General features: G+C 42.7%; 1 protein-coding gene across 13 annotated transcripts in view; it reads right to left on the reverse strand.

Annotated features, from left to right (window-relative positions):
- The window catches only part of NRAP (nebulin related anchoring protein), a 71,926-nt gene that overhangs the window by 45,359 nt on the left and 9,677 nt on the right, over nucleotides 1–16,890 (reverse strand). For 5 of the 13 annotated variants that reach the window (XM_066240327.1, XM_066240326.1, XM_066240331.1 and 2 more), the window contains exons 7-14: nucleotides 15,745–15,849; nucleotides 14,861–14,968; nucleotides 14,464–14,568; nucleotides 11,744–11,851; nucleotides 10,663–10,779; nucleotides 7,301–7,405; nucleotides 5,424–5,531; nucleotides 4,293–4,397 (exon numbers count right to left, since the gene is read on the reverse strand). In XM_066240327.1, the coding sequence (XP_066096424.1) occupies nucleotides 4,293–4,397; nucleotides 5,424–5,531; nucleotides 7,301–7,405; nucleotides 10,663–10,779; nucleotides 11,744–11,851; nucleotides 14,464–14,568; nucleotides 14,861–14,968; nucleotides 15,745–15,849 (861 nt within the window). The remainder of the gene's footprint in view (nucleotides 1–4,292; nucleotides 4,398–5,423; nucleotides 5,532–7,300; nucleotides 7,406–10,662; nucleotides 10,780–11,743; nucleotides 11,852–14,463; nucleotides 14,569–14,860; nucleotides 14,969–15,744; nucleotides 15,850–16,890) is intronic. The other 8 variants (XM_066240333.1, XM_066240334.1, XM_066240330.1 and 5 more) reach the window with 3 other exon arrangements.

The raw sequence follows: 16,890 nt of genomic DNA on the forward strand, positions 1-16,890 counted from the left end.
TGTCCTTCAGAGAGTTGAGGATTACTAGCCATTTGCACGTGAGCACATAGGCATCCAATCACCTTATTTTTCCTCCACATTTGCCTGAGGTCTGGGCAAGGGGAACGGGAACTTGAGCACAGAGGGAAGGGATACGTTTGAAGCTTAAGGACTGGGATGAGCGAGTGAGAGCCCAGGAACCTGGGCGAAGGAGGTAGGAAACAGACGGAAGAAAAAAAGAGGGGGAGGTGGTGGATGGCAAACGCCTGTCCCACAGCTGAATCAAGTTTGTTCCAAAGTCTCAGTAAAGGAGAAAAAATTAGCTCATCCCTAATCCTGAACTATTTCCTTTATGCCTGCCTGGTCCCCCTTCATTTGTCCATCTGTTCATGTGTTTGTTCCTTTAACAAGCAGTCACGTGTTTGCTCTGCAGTGAGCAAACGCAGATGCAGCCACGCCTGCGCAGATACCGCAGCTGGGTCCTGGCTCCATGACCCCCAAGATGACCCAGTCCCTCTGGATACCTGAGCCTCTCCGTGTGCAGACTCTGGGCTGGCTCTGGCCTTGTTCGCAGCAATCAGATTCGATTCCCATTGCCCGCCCACCCCACTCGTAGTCTTCAGCCTCTGTTTTCCTGCCCCACGCCCAGGACCCCACCCCACCCCACACCCCACATACTGCCGCATCTTCTTTAGGCCTAGACTCTGCTGAAGAACTCTGTACCCCTTGACTGCATCCCCACTATCTACCGGCATCTCTGCTCTGACCTTCACCGACAGCCTCTGGTCATACTTCCCCAACAGGTGGCTCTGCCCTTCACAGGGGCCCGTGCTTGGACTTTCCAGCCGTTTCCTGTCTGTCTAGAGTCTGATGTGTTTGCCATTCTATCTGCCTGCTGCTACCTCCTATGGCCACCTCCCTGGATGACAGCACAAAGGTCACACAGTCTGTGAGAGCCAGAGGACTAGCTGGATGTAAGGGTTTGGCCTCGCCGTTGGGGAAGTCGTAGAAAGAGGTGAGGACTGTGCCACGGGCCACAGCTGCTGCTCATCCCTGAGACAGCAGTGGTGCATTAACGTGGAGCAGAGTGGCCAGACTTGCCGAGTATTCCAAGGAAACCAGAAATCCACAGTATTGCAGAAAAATTGGCAATGTTTAAATTCTGGCAAATAGTTCAATATTTTTTAAATCCCAGTGACCCGAGTGAAATAGATCTACAGAGCCAGCTTGAATTCTCCCTTGAACTTTCTCCATTCTTGCCTGTCCAAATATCAGCCAAGGATAATTATGGCTTTAAAAAAAAAGCACTTATTATGAGCCTGGCCTTATTTCAAGCACTTTACACATATTAATGTATTGAAGCTTCCCAGCTACCCTTACCTTTCTATGTTGGGAACGGAGACACAGAGACCTGAAATCACTTGCTCAGGGTCACCCAGCTCGTGTCAGAGTGAGGAGTCAAATCCCAACACTCTGCGTCTCAAAGAGGCACTCAGCCTGTACACCGGCAACCTGCTTTGCCAAAGCTAGTGTGCTTAGACTAGTCCTTGTTCTCTTACAGGTGGAGGACAGGCTCCCCACAGCCAGGGCTGACATCGTTTAGACAGGGAAATGTGCTCTGGCTGCAAACAAATGACTTACAGATTAACTTCCAAAATGGGATCTAGGAAAAACAGTGTCCCCGACACTAGGCCATCGAGTATTTTGTTGGATTTGGTGATAAAATACAGTATCACTTTGAGTTTTTTTAGCTAATGAGCCAAGGAGATAAGTTTTTGCATGTTCTGAGTTCTGGGCATGAGGTATGTAAGGAAAACTAAGAAATATAAAGTCATTTCAATGTTGACCATTAATGAGATTAGAATACAGTGGCTTCCTAATGCATTCATTCAGAGGGAAAAATTATTATGTCATAATAAAGTCTATTAGAATTCAGAATTATGCACGATAAAAGGTCCGAAAATCTATATTTTTTAAATGGCACAGTCCTTCCCGATAATTCTGCATTAAATATGCGGCTGGGCACAATTACTTTTCTCTGCAGGACATAATTAACAGTCTCTGTGATTAACCACACCTTTGCGACATCACAGATGCCTGGCCATGGCTTCAATCCACTCTCTGAAAGGTCTCTTTGCTGTGCATAGAGTCTTATGGTCATGCTATTCATGTTTATAAAGTCCATCTAAAGGGAATGCTCTCTAATCAAGGACTGTGCTTGTTTATTTAATTTCATAGCTATTTGACCACCTTGAAGACTGCCAGACAGAGAGACCCCCAAATGTTCTTGCAATAGATTCCCCAAACTTCCTGAACACCAAAGCCCCCAGAATAGGGATGGTAAACGCAGAGTCCCAGGGAGCCAGGAAGGTAAGAAGAATATAATGAGAGAGAGCAGCTGCCACTCAGTCCCAAGCAGTAGCTGCCATGCTGGAGCTAGGACCACAGTTCCCAGAGTTTTCCAATTAAAAAAAAAAAAAAAAGTGAAAATATAAATTTTTATGTGAACATTTACAATTTCTATATATTGGTCCAACTTTGTATTTTTAAACACTGTATGGTCAAATACAACACCTCTGCAGTCTAGATCAGTCTCATGGGCTGCCAGTGTAGACCCTACCACTGCTCATTCCTAATCCCGTCTAATGTAATTCCTTTCTCCGACTTCCAGAGGTGAGCTTTAGGTGTACTTAGGTCAGGTGTATATTTTTAGGTGTATTTTAGGTCAGGGATTGGGAACCTATGGCTCGCGAGCCAGATGTGGCTCTTTCGATGGCTGCATCTGGCTCACAGACAAATCTTTAATAAAAATATTAATAACGTTAAAAATATAAAAGTCTCATGTATTACAATCCATTCATTTCCTACCGTTCATGTTCATGGTTGTGGGTGGCTGGAGCCAATCACAGCTGTCCTCCAGGACAACACCAAATTTTTATTGGATAATGCGTAACATACACGGGTCATTGTATGGTTTTCATGGAATTACATTTTAAAATATGTGGCGTTCATGGCTCTCTCAGCCAAAAAGATTCCCAACCCCTGTTTTAGGTGCATCATTTGAGCCAGTCTTGTGCAGACAAATGCAATAGCAAGTCATGTTATAATGGGAGTTCAAAGTGGTAGAAATCTACCTCATTTGGTTTGTGCTATTTGGCATGATTTCTACAATTTTATTGCAAGAGCACACGCTAGAATTTTAATGAAATGCTCTACCCTCACATTTCCCGGGTAATGTATGCAGCCAAAAAAATGAAAGGAAGTCACTTTGGTAGTCAAATGTTTTCCTTAAGGTGAAATGAATAAGTCAACCCAACCAAACTTCCCCCAGAACAAGAGAAGCAAAGTTTAGACCATTTATATTCTTCTCCTTCCCATCTCTTGCTTTATTACACATTTGAAAGTCCCTTTCATCCATTAAACTGTCATGTGCCAATGACCGTCCTCCATTGTCCTGCAAACTGTGTTAGGAACTGGAGATATCCAACTACAGCCAACACTACTCCTACTCTGAGCGAAGACCTACCTACAATTAACACAACCAAGGTCAACCACTGGAGTTATGCTGATCCCAAAGGAATGTGCAGGAAAATAGCACTGGGCAGTTATTAAACATATGTTGAATTATTTGTTCAGTCACTGATTGATTTACGATAACCTTCACTGACAAATAACTATGCTACCAACTCAGTTCTAAACCACCTTTGTACATTTTAAGATAGGACATGACTTTTTACCCTTTTCTTTGTACTTCTGTGTTGTTTCTAAATTTTCTGTCATAAACACATAAAATTCTTATAATTAGAAAACAATAAAGTAACTATTTATGCCTATTTCATCTGGGATAAACCAAACCATAAATAAATAAAACCACTGATATAATAATTAAGAGTTTCATACTATTACACACATATTTCCCAAGCACTTGGAAGAAAAAACACTGAATCACCATTACCACTTCCTCTCTACTTCTAGCTATTTTATTTTATTTCCTTCAGTCCTTAAACATACCACACTGCGAAACTTTAATAACAAAAAAGATCATCGTTGCTAAGGAACAATTACTCAAATGTGCTCAGCAGTGAGCACAGTCCACCATGATGAAACCACAGTTGTCCCCACCTTTTATTGAAAACCCAAACATTTCCAAACACGCATAAATGGTCTTTCTAGTGAAAAAGAGTGCCCCTTTCTCAATCCCTCCTTCTATTTCCTACGTATCTTGTTTCTTTCCATCTTGCTGCCTAAGAGTCACACCACAGGAGAGAAGTAATCAGGAAAAAAGCAGAAAGAACTATTGGAAGAGGACTTACATCTTTCAATGGAGCCAGTTTCACCACAGTTTGATAGGAAGGCGTGAGAGTGGCTGGGTAGTTGTAGTCGACAACATCGTGTTTATAATCGGCTTTGTAGGCGATCTGAAACACCAAGAAAAGCACAAGAGAAAAGAAATTAGCCTTCCCTTTCTTTTGACCTTGTCTGAATGTCATAGGAAGTATTTTAGAAAGTAACCAGAAACAAAATTAATTCAGTGTCATCCCCTCCAAGGAAAATTAAATTATGTTCACACTTTTGCCTTTAATTAATTAGAATTTTCTTAATTAATCCAAAATTAATTAACTCCCATCCATAGCACATTTATTTTATCTTACTAAATATAGAATCCCTTGCAGTTTTTGTTAAAAAGAAGCATCTGCACACATATATACAAGGGAAGAGCTTCTTGGCCAACACCCAGGAAATAAATGAAAAGTCGAGTCTTCAGAGTGTTTTAAACTTTTTTTCTAAAAAGCAGGTTTGATATTTTCAAGCAGAGGAAATTTGACATTTGTGTGTTTTAATAATGAAAAAAAATTTTAATAATGTTCTTTACCTCCAAGATTCATAATTTAGCATTTGCAAACTTATAAACTGGATTGGCAAAGCCAAAGGCAGATTAATAGATTACAGCCCATGGCGAAGAGAGACCTCGTCTAGTTTGAAGTTCCAGTGCCTTCCATGAACAGGAGGTCTTCAGTGACCACAGTGTGGGACTGAATGAACAAACCAACCAACCACCCACCCAACCGACTAACAAATTCCAACTTAATCACACATGCTTAGGAAATTTGAGGAATTTCAAATACGAATTATACCCATTCATTTCTCTCTCAGAAACTGAACATTTTTCTCGAGCTGGATCAACTACAATGGGTTTGACCACTCTTCAAACCAGAGAGAGCTGGTATCATCAATACATTGAAGCTACTAAAAAATTTTTAGGGGTTTTGACCGAGCCTCGGTTGTATCGGTTCACACTGAGAAACTCTGATGGGTCAGTGCTCACATAAAAGAAAACTGACTTTTTTAAAAGGGAGGCTGAAAAGAATTGGCTGAATTCCTGATGCCCCCCCTCTACACTCAGATAGATCCCAGCACCGCAGACCCTTCCCAAAAGGACTCACATTGCTTGCCAGACTTCCAACTCTCACAGCGTGCAGAGTCCGTCTGTCCATCCCAACTCCCTCATAGTGGCCTCTCATGTGGTTCTGGTAGTTTTCTTTATATTTATTCTACATGGGAACACAAGACTTTCAACAAAAGCATTCTCTTCCCAACGTGTTGAAAATTCACTATTCATCTTCACAAACGAAATTCGAAGTGCGAATGATTAAAAAGAACCTCTTTAGGTAGTCTGTGTATCACTGAGTAAAAAATAAGACAAACTTTTAAAAAAAACAACTGAAATTTCAAGCAAGCACAGGAGGTAAGAGTGAGGCAAGCACACAGCTCACAAGAAAACACAGGATCTGATGAGCACAGACAGCACAAAACAGACCTGACTTTTTAAAATATCTTCAGTTGTACATATACCAAATTTTTTTCAATGTGAAAGCCTACCGTGAGAGCGCGGAGCTCTCCAATGGACATGCACTGGTTGTACTGGCCACACGTGTAAAGCCCATGCTGGGGACTGGGGCAAATCGTTGCATGCTATTGCCTCCCTTTCTAGATAAATGAAGAATAAAACCTGGACTCTGCCCAATTCTATGAATTTTACATTACAGACTGGTCTCGACCACCACCACGTAAAATAACTGTGATGTCCCAAATGCAGTTTACCAAATAACAGGAACCCAAATGGATGACAAGAAGTGAAAAATAGGAACCTTTGGATAGCTTCTTCTAATGAAACTACATTAAAATGACCTGTGCTGGGAAGCCATCGAGTTATTAGGCACTGAGAGGATTTAAACAGAATATTACTATATTTATCAAGCACAATTCTACTTATCTAGGTGACCCTCACAAGCACTCTGTGAGGACAGGAATTATTATCTTCCCCATTTTATAGATGGGCAAAGTGACCCAGAGAGCTAAACAATTTGCCAAAAGTCATCCATTCAGCAAAAGTCCTCCACTCAGCAGCAAAATGAGGTCTGTCAGCTCCAAAGCTGGTGCTCTTAGTCACTAATTTATGCAAAGAAAATTTCTCTTTGAGCTTTACAAAGTCCCAGGTGATTTTACATTTCATTACAACGTGCCCCTAAGCAGAAGTACCATATTTCCCCATGTGTAAGATGCTCTCATGTATAAGACGCACCTTAATTTGGGGGCCCAAAATTTGAAACAAAATGTTTTAAATAAAGTTATTGAACTCAAGTTTTATTCACCATAAAATTCATACAACTCCTCATCCATGCAAAAAAGCAGGAAATGCCAGTAAAAAAAACTACAACCACTGTATAAGACACACCCATTTTTAGATCTTGAATTTCTTGAAAAAGGGTATGTCTTATACAAGGGGAAATACGGTAAATTCACAAAATCCAGGATAGGTCCTTGATGGTCCCCAGGATACACCTCCAGACCTTTTTTGAGAATTTCCCAACTAGCAATGCCACTCCGGCATGTACCCACTTCTCTGTGACAGGGGAGATAACACCTGGCCCCTCAGGTGATGGCGCAGGTCAAATGAGAGCAAGTAGCAAGTTCAGAAGCACAGAGTCGCACTGGGAAGGGATGCCGTGTGCTCTGCCAGTCTCCCTCACCAGCATTCCCCGCTCGGTGCCAGATTCTGCCAGACAGGAAGTATGCAAGAGCACAGGCAGGCGCTGGCCCGAGAAGTCAAGGTCAAGTGCGTGTCGGGGCATGCAACAGAACTTAACACTCCACAGACCAGTCCCAGCGACGATCTTAATCAAACCTGCTCGGTATTTGAACCTAAAAAGCCATGCTTCTCCGAGCTACGTAAGGCCATTCACACACACTGTCTCTTCGGAAGCCTAGAAAGGAAGGTCATCAAAAAGCCCAAACAAATGCTTTGCCCTTAAAAACTCACATCACTGGTGAATTTTGAGATCTTGCTCACGCTCCTGAATTGAGGTGTGTCACAGTAGTTGATACTATGACCTTTACTACTTTCCAGATCCTTCTTATACTCCACCTTAGAAACCAAAACACCAGTTGCACAGAAGAACCAAACCCGAGGCCATTCTTGAAAGTGTCACCAGGGCTTTACTAGGATATTTTTAGAAAACTTTCAACCCAAGATTTAAAAATACCAGGCCTAGCAAACTATGAGTTAATAGTACATGTTCTCCTCTCAAGTAACAAATAAGTGAATACTTAATTTGGCTCTAAAAATTAAAAATATCCAATATATAAGTCTCTTTCAAGAATAAAAACTGTAAGATTTCATGCAACTCCAAAATGGCAAAACTGGTCCAGGTAGCTCAGTTGGTTAGAGCATCATCCTGATATGCCAAGGTTACAGGTTCAATCCCTAGTCAGGGCACATACAAGAATCAACCAATGAATGCCTAAATAATTGGAACAACAAATTTATCTCTCTCTCTAAAAAAAATAAAATAAAATAAAAAATTTTTAAAATCTATTAAAAAAAGGCAAAACTGGTTTTAGGAAACAGGACAGTGGTTACTCTTGGGGACAAGTGGTCGAGGGTATAGATAGAGAAGGGGTGTCTGGACTTCTGTCACGCTTTATTTCTTGATCTGGGACAGATGTGTCCCCTAGTGAACATTCTTTCTCTGACACTTAATGATATATGCACTTCTCTGTATATGTATAATAAAATTTAACTGAACAAGTTACTTTACAAAGATATAATAAATTATAACATTCAGAGATGCATAGAGCGTCTTCTAATTTTAAAGGGGTTGGCTAGCTGAGCTCCCCTGGGGAGCTGGGTGTAGAATGTGAGGCTATAGTTATTAACAGGCTCCAGGTCATCCCAAGTAATTGGAGAAGGAGCTGCAGTCTGGTTACCATTAATAGAGGCATAGCTGGTTTGTCTCACCAGATAGACGAAGGGCAAAAAGAAACCTACAGTTCCCTTGTGACCCCTTACCAAAGGAAATACAATTTGTTATCCTATCTTATAAAATATAGGGTGGGAATATGCCTTCTCAAGTCTGCAAGATGTCAATACTCACAATATGATATAAAATTCTAAAAAAGAGCACAAAACGGTATACACAGTTGAATTCTAATTCTATAACTATACGTCCTTATATTCGTGTTTTTGTTTATAGTATATGCACACAGAAAAAGGCCAAAATGATCACAGTGTTATGCCTGGATGGAACTACACTGTCAGTGGGCTGGTTCCAGTTCTGTCTCTAAAAGTCATTCTGAACCCGAACAAGACACTTTACCCTTCCAGGCCAGGGGCGAAGAAAGGTCCTATCTAGATCTAATGTTCTGCGAGTCAAGAGCAAGGGTCAGCAAATGTTCTCCATCAGCGACCAGAAGGCGAATGTTTTTGTCTCTACATTAGTCCCTTGCCTCTGCCCTTGGAGATTAAGAGCAGCCACAGACGAGACCTCACAAACACGCAGGGGCTGTGTTCCTATCAAACCTCGTTTACAAACACTGACTTGGCACTTGGGTTGGAGTTTGCTGACCTCTGCCTAGAGCAACAGAATCATCCGGAACATTTATTTCAAATGCAGATTCCGAGGCCGGCACCCTTCAGGTACTACAAAGTATGAGAGGCCCCTCCTGAGATCGGAAAATGTCACTCCTGGTGATTCTATTGTAAAAAGCCCAAAGTTAGTTAAATATCAGATTTGGGTAAAGAACTGACCTTTGCACATTAGGGAGGGAAAATTCTTTAGGATATTTGCATATCTGTTCCTGAGTTGCAGATAACTTATGTTACTCATAACTTATTATGAGTAAAGCAGCTTTTACTTTATTTTGCTAATTGAATGTATTAGGTGACTAGTTAACAGAACCATACAGGTGTTAGGTGTCCAATTCTACAACACATCTCAGTACACTATATTGTGTATTCCCCCTCTCCCACCCAAGTCAGGTCTTTGTCCATTACCATTTATTCCCCTTATACACTCCTCCACCTCTATCCCCCACCCCGCAATCACCACACTGTTGTCCATGTCCCTGAGGGTTTTTTTTTGTTGTTCTTTTTTTCTGCTCAATCCCCTAAAGCAGGGGTCGGGAACCTATGGCTCACGAACCAGATGTGGCTCTTTTGATGGCTGCATCTGGCTCACAGACAGATTTTTAATAAAAATAATGATAACGTTAAAAATATAAAACATTCTCATGTATTATAATCCATTCATTTCCTACCGCTCATGTTCATGGTTGCAGGTGGCTGGAGCCAATCACAGCTGTCCTCCAGGATAACACCAAATTTTTATTGGATAATGCGTAATGTACAATACATGGGTCGGTTGTATGGCTCTTACGGAATTTCATTTTAAAATATGTGGTGTTCATGGCTCTCTCAGCCAAAAAGTTTCCCGACCCCTGCCCTAAAGCTACTTTTAATAGCTTAAATTCTGCCCCTCTGTGAGACAATGACAATTCAAATGCCTTCAGGGTCCAGATAAGTCATGCAAATGAGGCCGTAGGCAGAGGTCCCCAAACTTTTTACACAGGGGGCCAGTTCACTGTCCCTCAGACCGTTGGAGGGCCGCCACATACAGTGCTCCTCTCACTGACCACCAATGAAAGAGGTGCCCCTTCCGGGAGTGCGGCGGGGGTGGGGGGGCAGATAAATGGCCTCAGGGGGGCACATGCGGCCCGCCGGCCGGCCCTAGTTTGGGGACGCCTGCCGTAGAGCATGAAAATGATATTAGGAACTAGAGGGGTTAGTTCCTTGCCCAAGAATCCTAACCATTCTACTAAAGATCATAACCCGCAGGATAGGACAAACAAAACACACCCTCTGCAGCCAGTTCAGCTGCTAAAGCAGAGATGACTCCTGTGGTGCTAACAGTGTCTCAAAAATCTGACTACAGTAATGAGAGAACAGGAGAGGTTCAAGTCCGACACCCGTTCTGTTCTTTCATCTCCACTCCTTAATAATGACTTACAGTTATAAAGATTGCCTCATGCCGTTTTCTGGCTACTAGGAATCTATTGCCTGGAACTTTTGAGTCATCTCAGCCCTGCCAGAATTCAGGGAGGAACTTTTGAACCATCAGAGAGACGTGTCATTTGTTTCAACGTAATTGGTTTGATTCTGGGCTTTCTTGTGAATTGCTTTCACTGCACTGTGGCTCCTTGGGAACTGGAAACGCATGCATCGTTTATGTGGTATTACATGGGATTTTTTTTCTGGGGTTGTCCCATTTGTTGCCTAGAGGAAATTAAAAAAAAAAAAAAAAAAAAAGGTGACAGGAAACAGAAGCGACCATCTGCCATACGTACCTCGCTCACAAGCTTGTTCACGCTCTGAGCCCGCTTCAGAACCAAGTTGTCCTGGGCTGGGAGGGAGTGATAATGGGCAGCACCTTTCATCCTGTTGAAGTCCTGCCTATATTTTATCTGAAACACACAGAGAATATGTGCAGTTGTTGTTTTCACACTTCGTGCGGGAAGTTACTCCAAAATTACCCCACACTGAATGTCTCCGTTTACTTCACAGGATTTTCTGAAGGAAAATAATCATATGGGTTTCTTCTCCATAAAACCCACAAACCCACTCAGTCCCTTGCGTGTTAACATTTTATTGCCCCTTTCACACTTTACACTCTAATTCTGCACAAAAGAAGGTCTTAAAACAATCATGCAGAAAGGTCTAGTCTCAAACCCTGTCCGCCTCTGGTTTCAACCTCAGTTCTCAGCTCGTCTGCTGAGGAGGAGCAAAGAAAGTGATGTGTCTTTTATTGCCCCCGGGGTACAAGTGCACCATTCTGGGTAAATGGGTTTAATAACTGAATAGTAACAGAGTACAGGAGTAGGGAAAAGGGAGTGTGAAATGAATGTGTAGCTTCTGATTATAGACAAAGTTCAAGTTGGCGCATAAGATCCACAGTGTGTGGGCGTGTTACTTTATCAAGTTTAATTATAGGCTATCTTACAACAACTGCCAGCTGGCCAACATTCTGCAAGTAAAGAATGATTTTATCACCTGGGTGTCGTCCTGTTTGATAATCATATGACTTCTTTTAATCAGCTATTCCCGTAAGTGCTCGATTTCTAGATGGGTTACTCTGCAAAGATTGTCCTAACCCCAGCGGATCTGGCTGGGCCAGCATTTGTACTGGCCTCGGCTGACCTAGAGTGAGTTAGGCTATTTGTCCATCCCAACCTCTTTGGGAGGAACTCAACATGACCAGTCTGGACAAAAGAAGTTCATGCCAGAAATCTAGCTAGAAATGGAGGGCTAACATTCTCCTTCGGTTCGAATCTAGTTTATCTGTGTGTAGGTTTCAGTAAGCACAGCCTTCAAAGTCTCATTTCTCCTCCGCTTCTGTGGCTCTGTGGGTTGTCCTGACATGGTACTTACATCACTAGCGAGTTCGTTGGCTTTCTTGGCGTTCTGATAAGCTGGGGTGATCATGGCGGGGAAGCTGCCCTTCCCTCTGTGCTCATCATATTCCTCCAAGTAACCCTGCTGAGTTGATCAAAAATTTCAATCAGTAGTGTTTCCCTCCCTGCATGGGTGGGGAATTCACAATGATCTCTCCTAGTGCCTGTTACCGCAGACCCCTGTCCACATTGGACATTCCAGCGATCTCCCTAGGAGTGGAACCATGTGGCGGTTAAGACAGTAGACTCTAGAGTTAGAGTTATTTACTCATGCCCAGGACACAGTCAGCACTAAGTAAATGATAACTAGTCTCAGTCACTTCATAATCTTTTCTACCAGATATATCAGGACACTCTACCAGTCTCCTAGGCTCATGAATCATGGATGATTCATTTCTGAGCTGACATCAGGAAAGTCCTTCTCTCTCCCAGTAGTCCTGAATGCTACCTTCTCCAGATCTACTACTGGCTGATGCAGAAAGATGCACTGACATTCCAAATACTGTGTCCCTCAGTGATGTATGTCATTTACTAATAAGGACAACATTATAGAACTATTTGAATGTTTATAATTGCTGGAAAAATTTCAAATGGCCATAAGAGGATCTGAAATGGAACTAAATGCATATGTCAGACTAAGTATTATAATCCGAGTCTTAATTTCTTTCTACCTCCTCCCCATACCTCTCACCACTCCCACAAAAGAAAACCTTCCCTCTCACAGAGCTCTCATTGCGTCACTAGTATAAACCCTCCCTGGCAGTCAGATGGACCTCAGGACCTCATCAGTTGTTACCTTGTCTCCGGGAACTCCTCCCTCACTCTCAGCCCTGCCCAAGGTGAGGTCTGCCCTGCTCCAGCACCAGGTTCGAAGTCTGGTACACCCATTTTCTTAAATGAAACAGGTGTGTCAAATTAGAAAGTCCAGCCTCCCTTTTCATCCTTTAATGACAACTGTTTAGCCTGAGTGCTTCTCATGCCAGAATATTCTGGGCCAAAAGTAACAAGTTAAAAAATAATAATAATAAGTTAAAAAAAATAATGAAGGCACTCAAACTCTTTGGTAATTCCCTTTGCCCCTTCTGCTCTATGGTTTGGGGTTGGTTTGTAGTGAGTTTTAACTTCCCTGCTTATATGTATCTACGTTGTGTGTGCAAATCTGTGATTCACCTAACTCTATTGGGAAGCTGGCTGGTTACAACTAATAAATTGATCACATAGCACAGTCTATGAACCTAAAAGAATAGTTACCCATTAAAAAGAAGAATGCATTGTTTGACATTTTAGGCACTACAGATATTTATAGTTTGTCTGACTGTCTGCATGCTTCTTTCTCTCTCCCTCCCACTCCTGCCCTGGTGAGTCTCGCGACATCACACAGCGAAATGCCACACAAGACTGAGATCCTCTCAACAGCTGCTGCCAGTACTATCAGACAACGCTCACTTCGATTCTTGCATCTGTTATTATCACAACTGGAAATGTCATCCAAAATGTCCTAATAAACAAGAACCAACTATGCTCCTATGAAATTGCATTTTACCTAGACATGTCTAGACACATCTAGACACATATGAAATTATATGTGGGCATTACAACTTTTGGCAGAAAGTATTGCCCACATTTAGGACAAAATTATTTTTGCCAAATATAGAAACTAAATATTTTTAATAAACTGTTTTTTTAAGTTGTCTTGAGCCTTCTAAACAACATATTTAAAACATGAAACCAATAAAAATATTTTTTCACTGAGTTTAAAGCCCTTAAAGACCATTTACCTAACTAATTGTGGAATTTCATAAAATGACCTTTTTAATTCAAATCCAAATATTTTTGCTCAGCTAGACATTTGCAGTTAAGTCACAAACTATCTTCATGTGACACATAGGCAACTTGTCTTTTTGAAGAAGAGAAATGTTATTTGTTTTCTTTTATAAATTATGTAGGTTGAATAAGTCACTTGTGTTGCAGTATCTAATTACTGCCAAAAATTCAAACAACTGCACAATTAAGGAAAAAAAATATCAATTAAGTATGTTTTTTCAGTCCACGCAATTAATCTTCCAATAATCTTTACTTAAAACAGTGAATAAAATATAATGTTCCCTTTCTTCACTACATACCTGTCTAGTGCCAAAAATGTGCATATAAAAATTAGCCAGTAATTATCATCTCAACCTTTTTGATGCCCTGTTAAAGTATACTTTATTTAAGAAGTGAAATTGGGGAGGAAGTTTGCATTTCCTGGAATATTGCTTTATCTAACAACCTAGATAAGAAACTCTACTTTCTAAGAAAATAATCATTGCTCCTCAGGGAATTGCTCAATATATTTCAAGACATATATTTTGATCCCTTGGGGGGCTAAACAAAGCCAGTCTTAGTCCTTTAGACCACTCTTCAGGGACTTGGTGAGAATGCTGTATTCTTGGCACACCCAGCATCTTAACATAGCTCCTGTACTTCAAAAAAAAGAAAAAAGAAAAAGTGCTTGGAACTTGTTTTCCTAAGCGATTCAAGTTGAGCCCTGTGTAATTGATTGCCTGCCACTTTTTAGCTTAGAAAATCCACCTTTCATAAATAGGGCAAAGATAAGCCACAACCCAACCTCTGATGAAATGATCATAGGCTGTGTCACAGGCTAGAGAACTGACCATCTCAAAAGGCCGCCTCTCAGGAAGTTATTTTATCATATACCTGGCCACACTGATCCACACAGTCCTTCGTCAAGGTGCCCTCGGCTCCAGGGGCTGAACCAGCCATTCCCTTCATTTCTCTTTGATACTGTTGATGGTACCGCACCTGTTTTGAAAGGCAAGGAGGGCAAACTCAGTGAATTTAGCCTCTCATACACAGAGGTCAGAAGTGTAAAACTAAATAAATGGCTGGTGGAATGTTCTTTTTATACTTGGGTCCAGGAAGTGTGTTTTGACATAAAAGGGCCAGATTGTGGTAAAATGGACTGAAAACTATGACGAAAAACTACTTCCTGGGTCCACAGTGCATGCAGAAGGAGACAGGAAGTTGGACTTGTCAGGCGCAGGTAACTTCCTGCTTTCTCCTCTCAGAGGACAACATTGCAGGGGACACTTACATCACTTGCCAGCTCATTGGCTCTTTTGGCTATCTGATAAGCAGGTGTGATCATAGCAGGAAAACTGCCTTTCCCTCTCTGCTGTTCCGAGTCCTCTGTGTACGTCACCTGGAAAATGAAACAAACTTTAAATTCCATGTCACCGTCCCACTAAGTCCCAGGCAATCTGAGTGAGAAGTCTGGCTAGGGACTCCCATAACACCCTGCAGTCCCCTGTCACAGCTCTTATGGCAATGTCATGCGCTTAGAGTTGGATGGGTCGGTCCTGTGCAGCCTGTTTACCTTTTTCTTCCCAATACTCAGCACAGTGCACGGCACAAGGAGAAACTCAGTGCAAAATTCAGTATGTCCGCGTGCGGCACCTGGTGCTGGCCCACGGAAGGGCCTGGGCTGAGGAACAAGGCCTCTGCCTTGGACGAGCTGCCAATCAAGTCTGGGAGACAAAAGGGGCTTCTCGACCCAAAGCAAATGGAAGCTCCTTGTTCAGCTGAGCCTGAACTTGTGCTTAAACTTCCACTGCGAACAATAATAAGCTCTTGGTCTTACGCTATGACTATGAAAAGGCAAGTGCTAGAGATTCTTTCAAAGTTATGTTCTATGCTTTACAGTGACAAGGAGAGAATTAGTCTGGAATGAATTCTTTCACATGAATCGGATACATCTGGTTTGTCACTAATACTCGTCGAAAGTCTGCAGATGAGTTTTCTCAGGGTCTGTGTGAGCTGGCTTATCCAATCTGACCATACCTGACCTCTAAAAGTTCTTCCTGTTCCCTGTGTAGCACTGAGACGCCTCCTGCTTTCCCCCTCCCTCCTTCTCCAAGTGAGGAAAGAATGGGGATCTTAAATGAGAATCGCCGGGTCTCGGCCTTCACCGTTGCTTACATGGCTTTGAAGCTGTCCCCCAGCCTTGGCCCGTAGCAGCTCAGGAGTGTCCGCCACGGTGGTGAACCTGGAGACACGCTCATCGTGACCCCTCTTGTATTCCACCTGATAAGGAGACGGCACAGTCACAGTCACACTCGCCAGGCTTTGTGAGAACCTCCCCTGGGAGCTCTCCTGGAGCTCCACCCTTGGGCTACCCGCATCACACACCCTGGCAAGGCCATCTGGCTTGCTTTATGGGCTCCACCGCAGAAAGCGTTGATGCTAACATGGAAAGTCCAGGAGAGTGCCAGGCACCGCCACACACTGACAAATAACAACTCGCTTCATCTCCACAACAATTGCACGAGGCAGGACTGTTTTTTTCACTATTTTACATAAAAGTGGCTGAGGAATGAGGATAGTAATTTGCTCATCATCACACAGCCAGTAAGAGAGTCCAAAATCTGAGGACTTAACCAACAAGCTGTGCTATTTATTCATCAGGAGGGTCTGCCATCCACTTCATAAGAATCAGAGTCCTCTGTGCTAAAGTGCTCTCTGGCGCTAATTTGGTCCAGCCTTTGGGGGGACTATGTGGTCTTCTCTCTGATGGATGGGGTCCAATCAAGACATAGAAGATAACTGATAGGGGAAATATAAGAATAGTTTTCTCGGCCCTGGCCAGTTAGCTCAGTGGTAGAGCATCAGCCTGGCGTGCAGGAGTCCAGGGTTTGATACCTGGCCAGGGCACACAGGAGAATCGCCCAACTGCTTCTCCACCCCTCCCCTCTCCTTCCTCTCTGTCTCTCTCTTCCCCTCCCACAGCCAAGGCTCCATTGGAGCAAAGTGGGCCCGGGTGCTGAGGATGGCTCTGTGGCCTCTGCCTCAGGTGCTAGAATGGCTCTGGTTACAACAGAGCGACGCCCCAGAAAGGCAGAGCATCGCCCTCGGGTGGGCGTGCCAGGTGGATCCCAGTCGGGCACATGCGGGAGTCTGTCTGACTGCCTCCCCGTTTCCAATTTCAGAAAAATACAAAAAAAAAAAAAAAAAGAACAGTTTTCTCCGTAATACCACACTCAAAAGCACCATGTCATTGGATTTTATCTGAATCCCAGGGGTGCACTAATAAAAAAAATTAGCCTAATTAATGGTGAATAAGCACTA

This window comes from Saccopteryx bilineata, chromosome 7, assembly GCF_036850765.1.
Source record: "Saccopteryx bilineata isolate mSacBil1 chromosome 7, mSacBil1_pri_phased_curated, whole genome shotgun sequence".
Lineage (NCBI taxonomy): Eukaryota > Metazoa > Chordata > Mammalia > Chiroptera > Emballonuridae > Saccopteryx > Saccopteryx bilineata.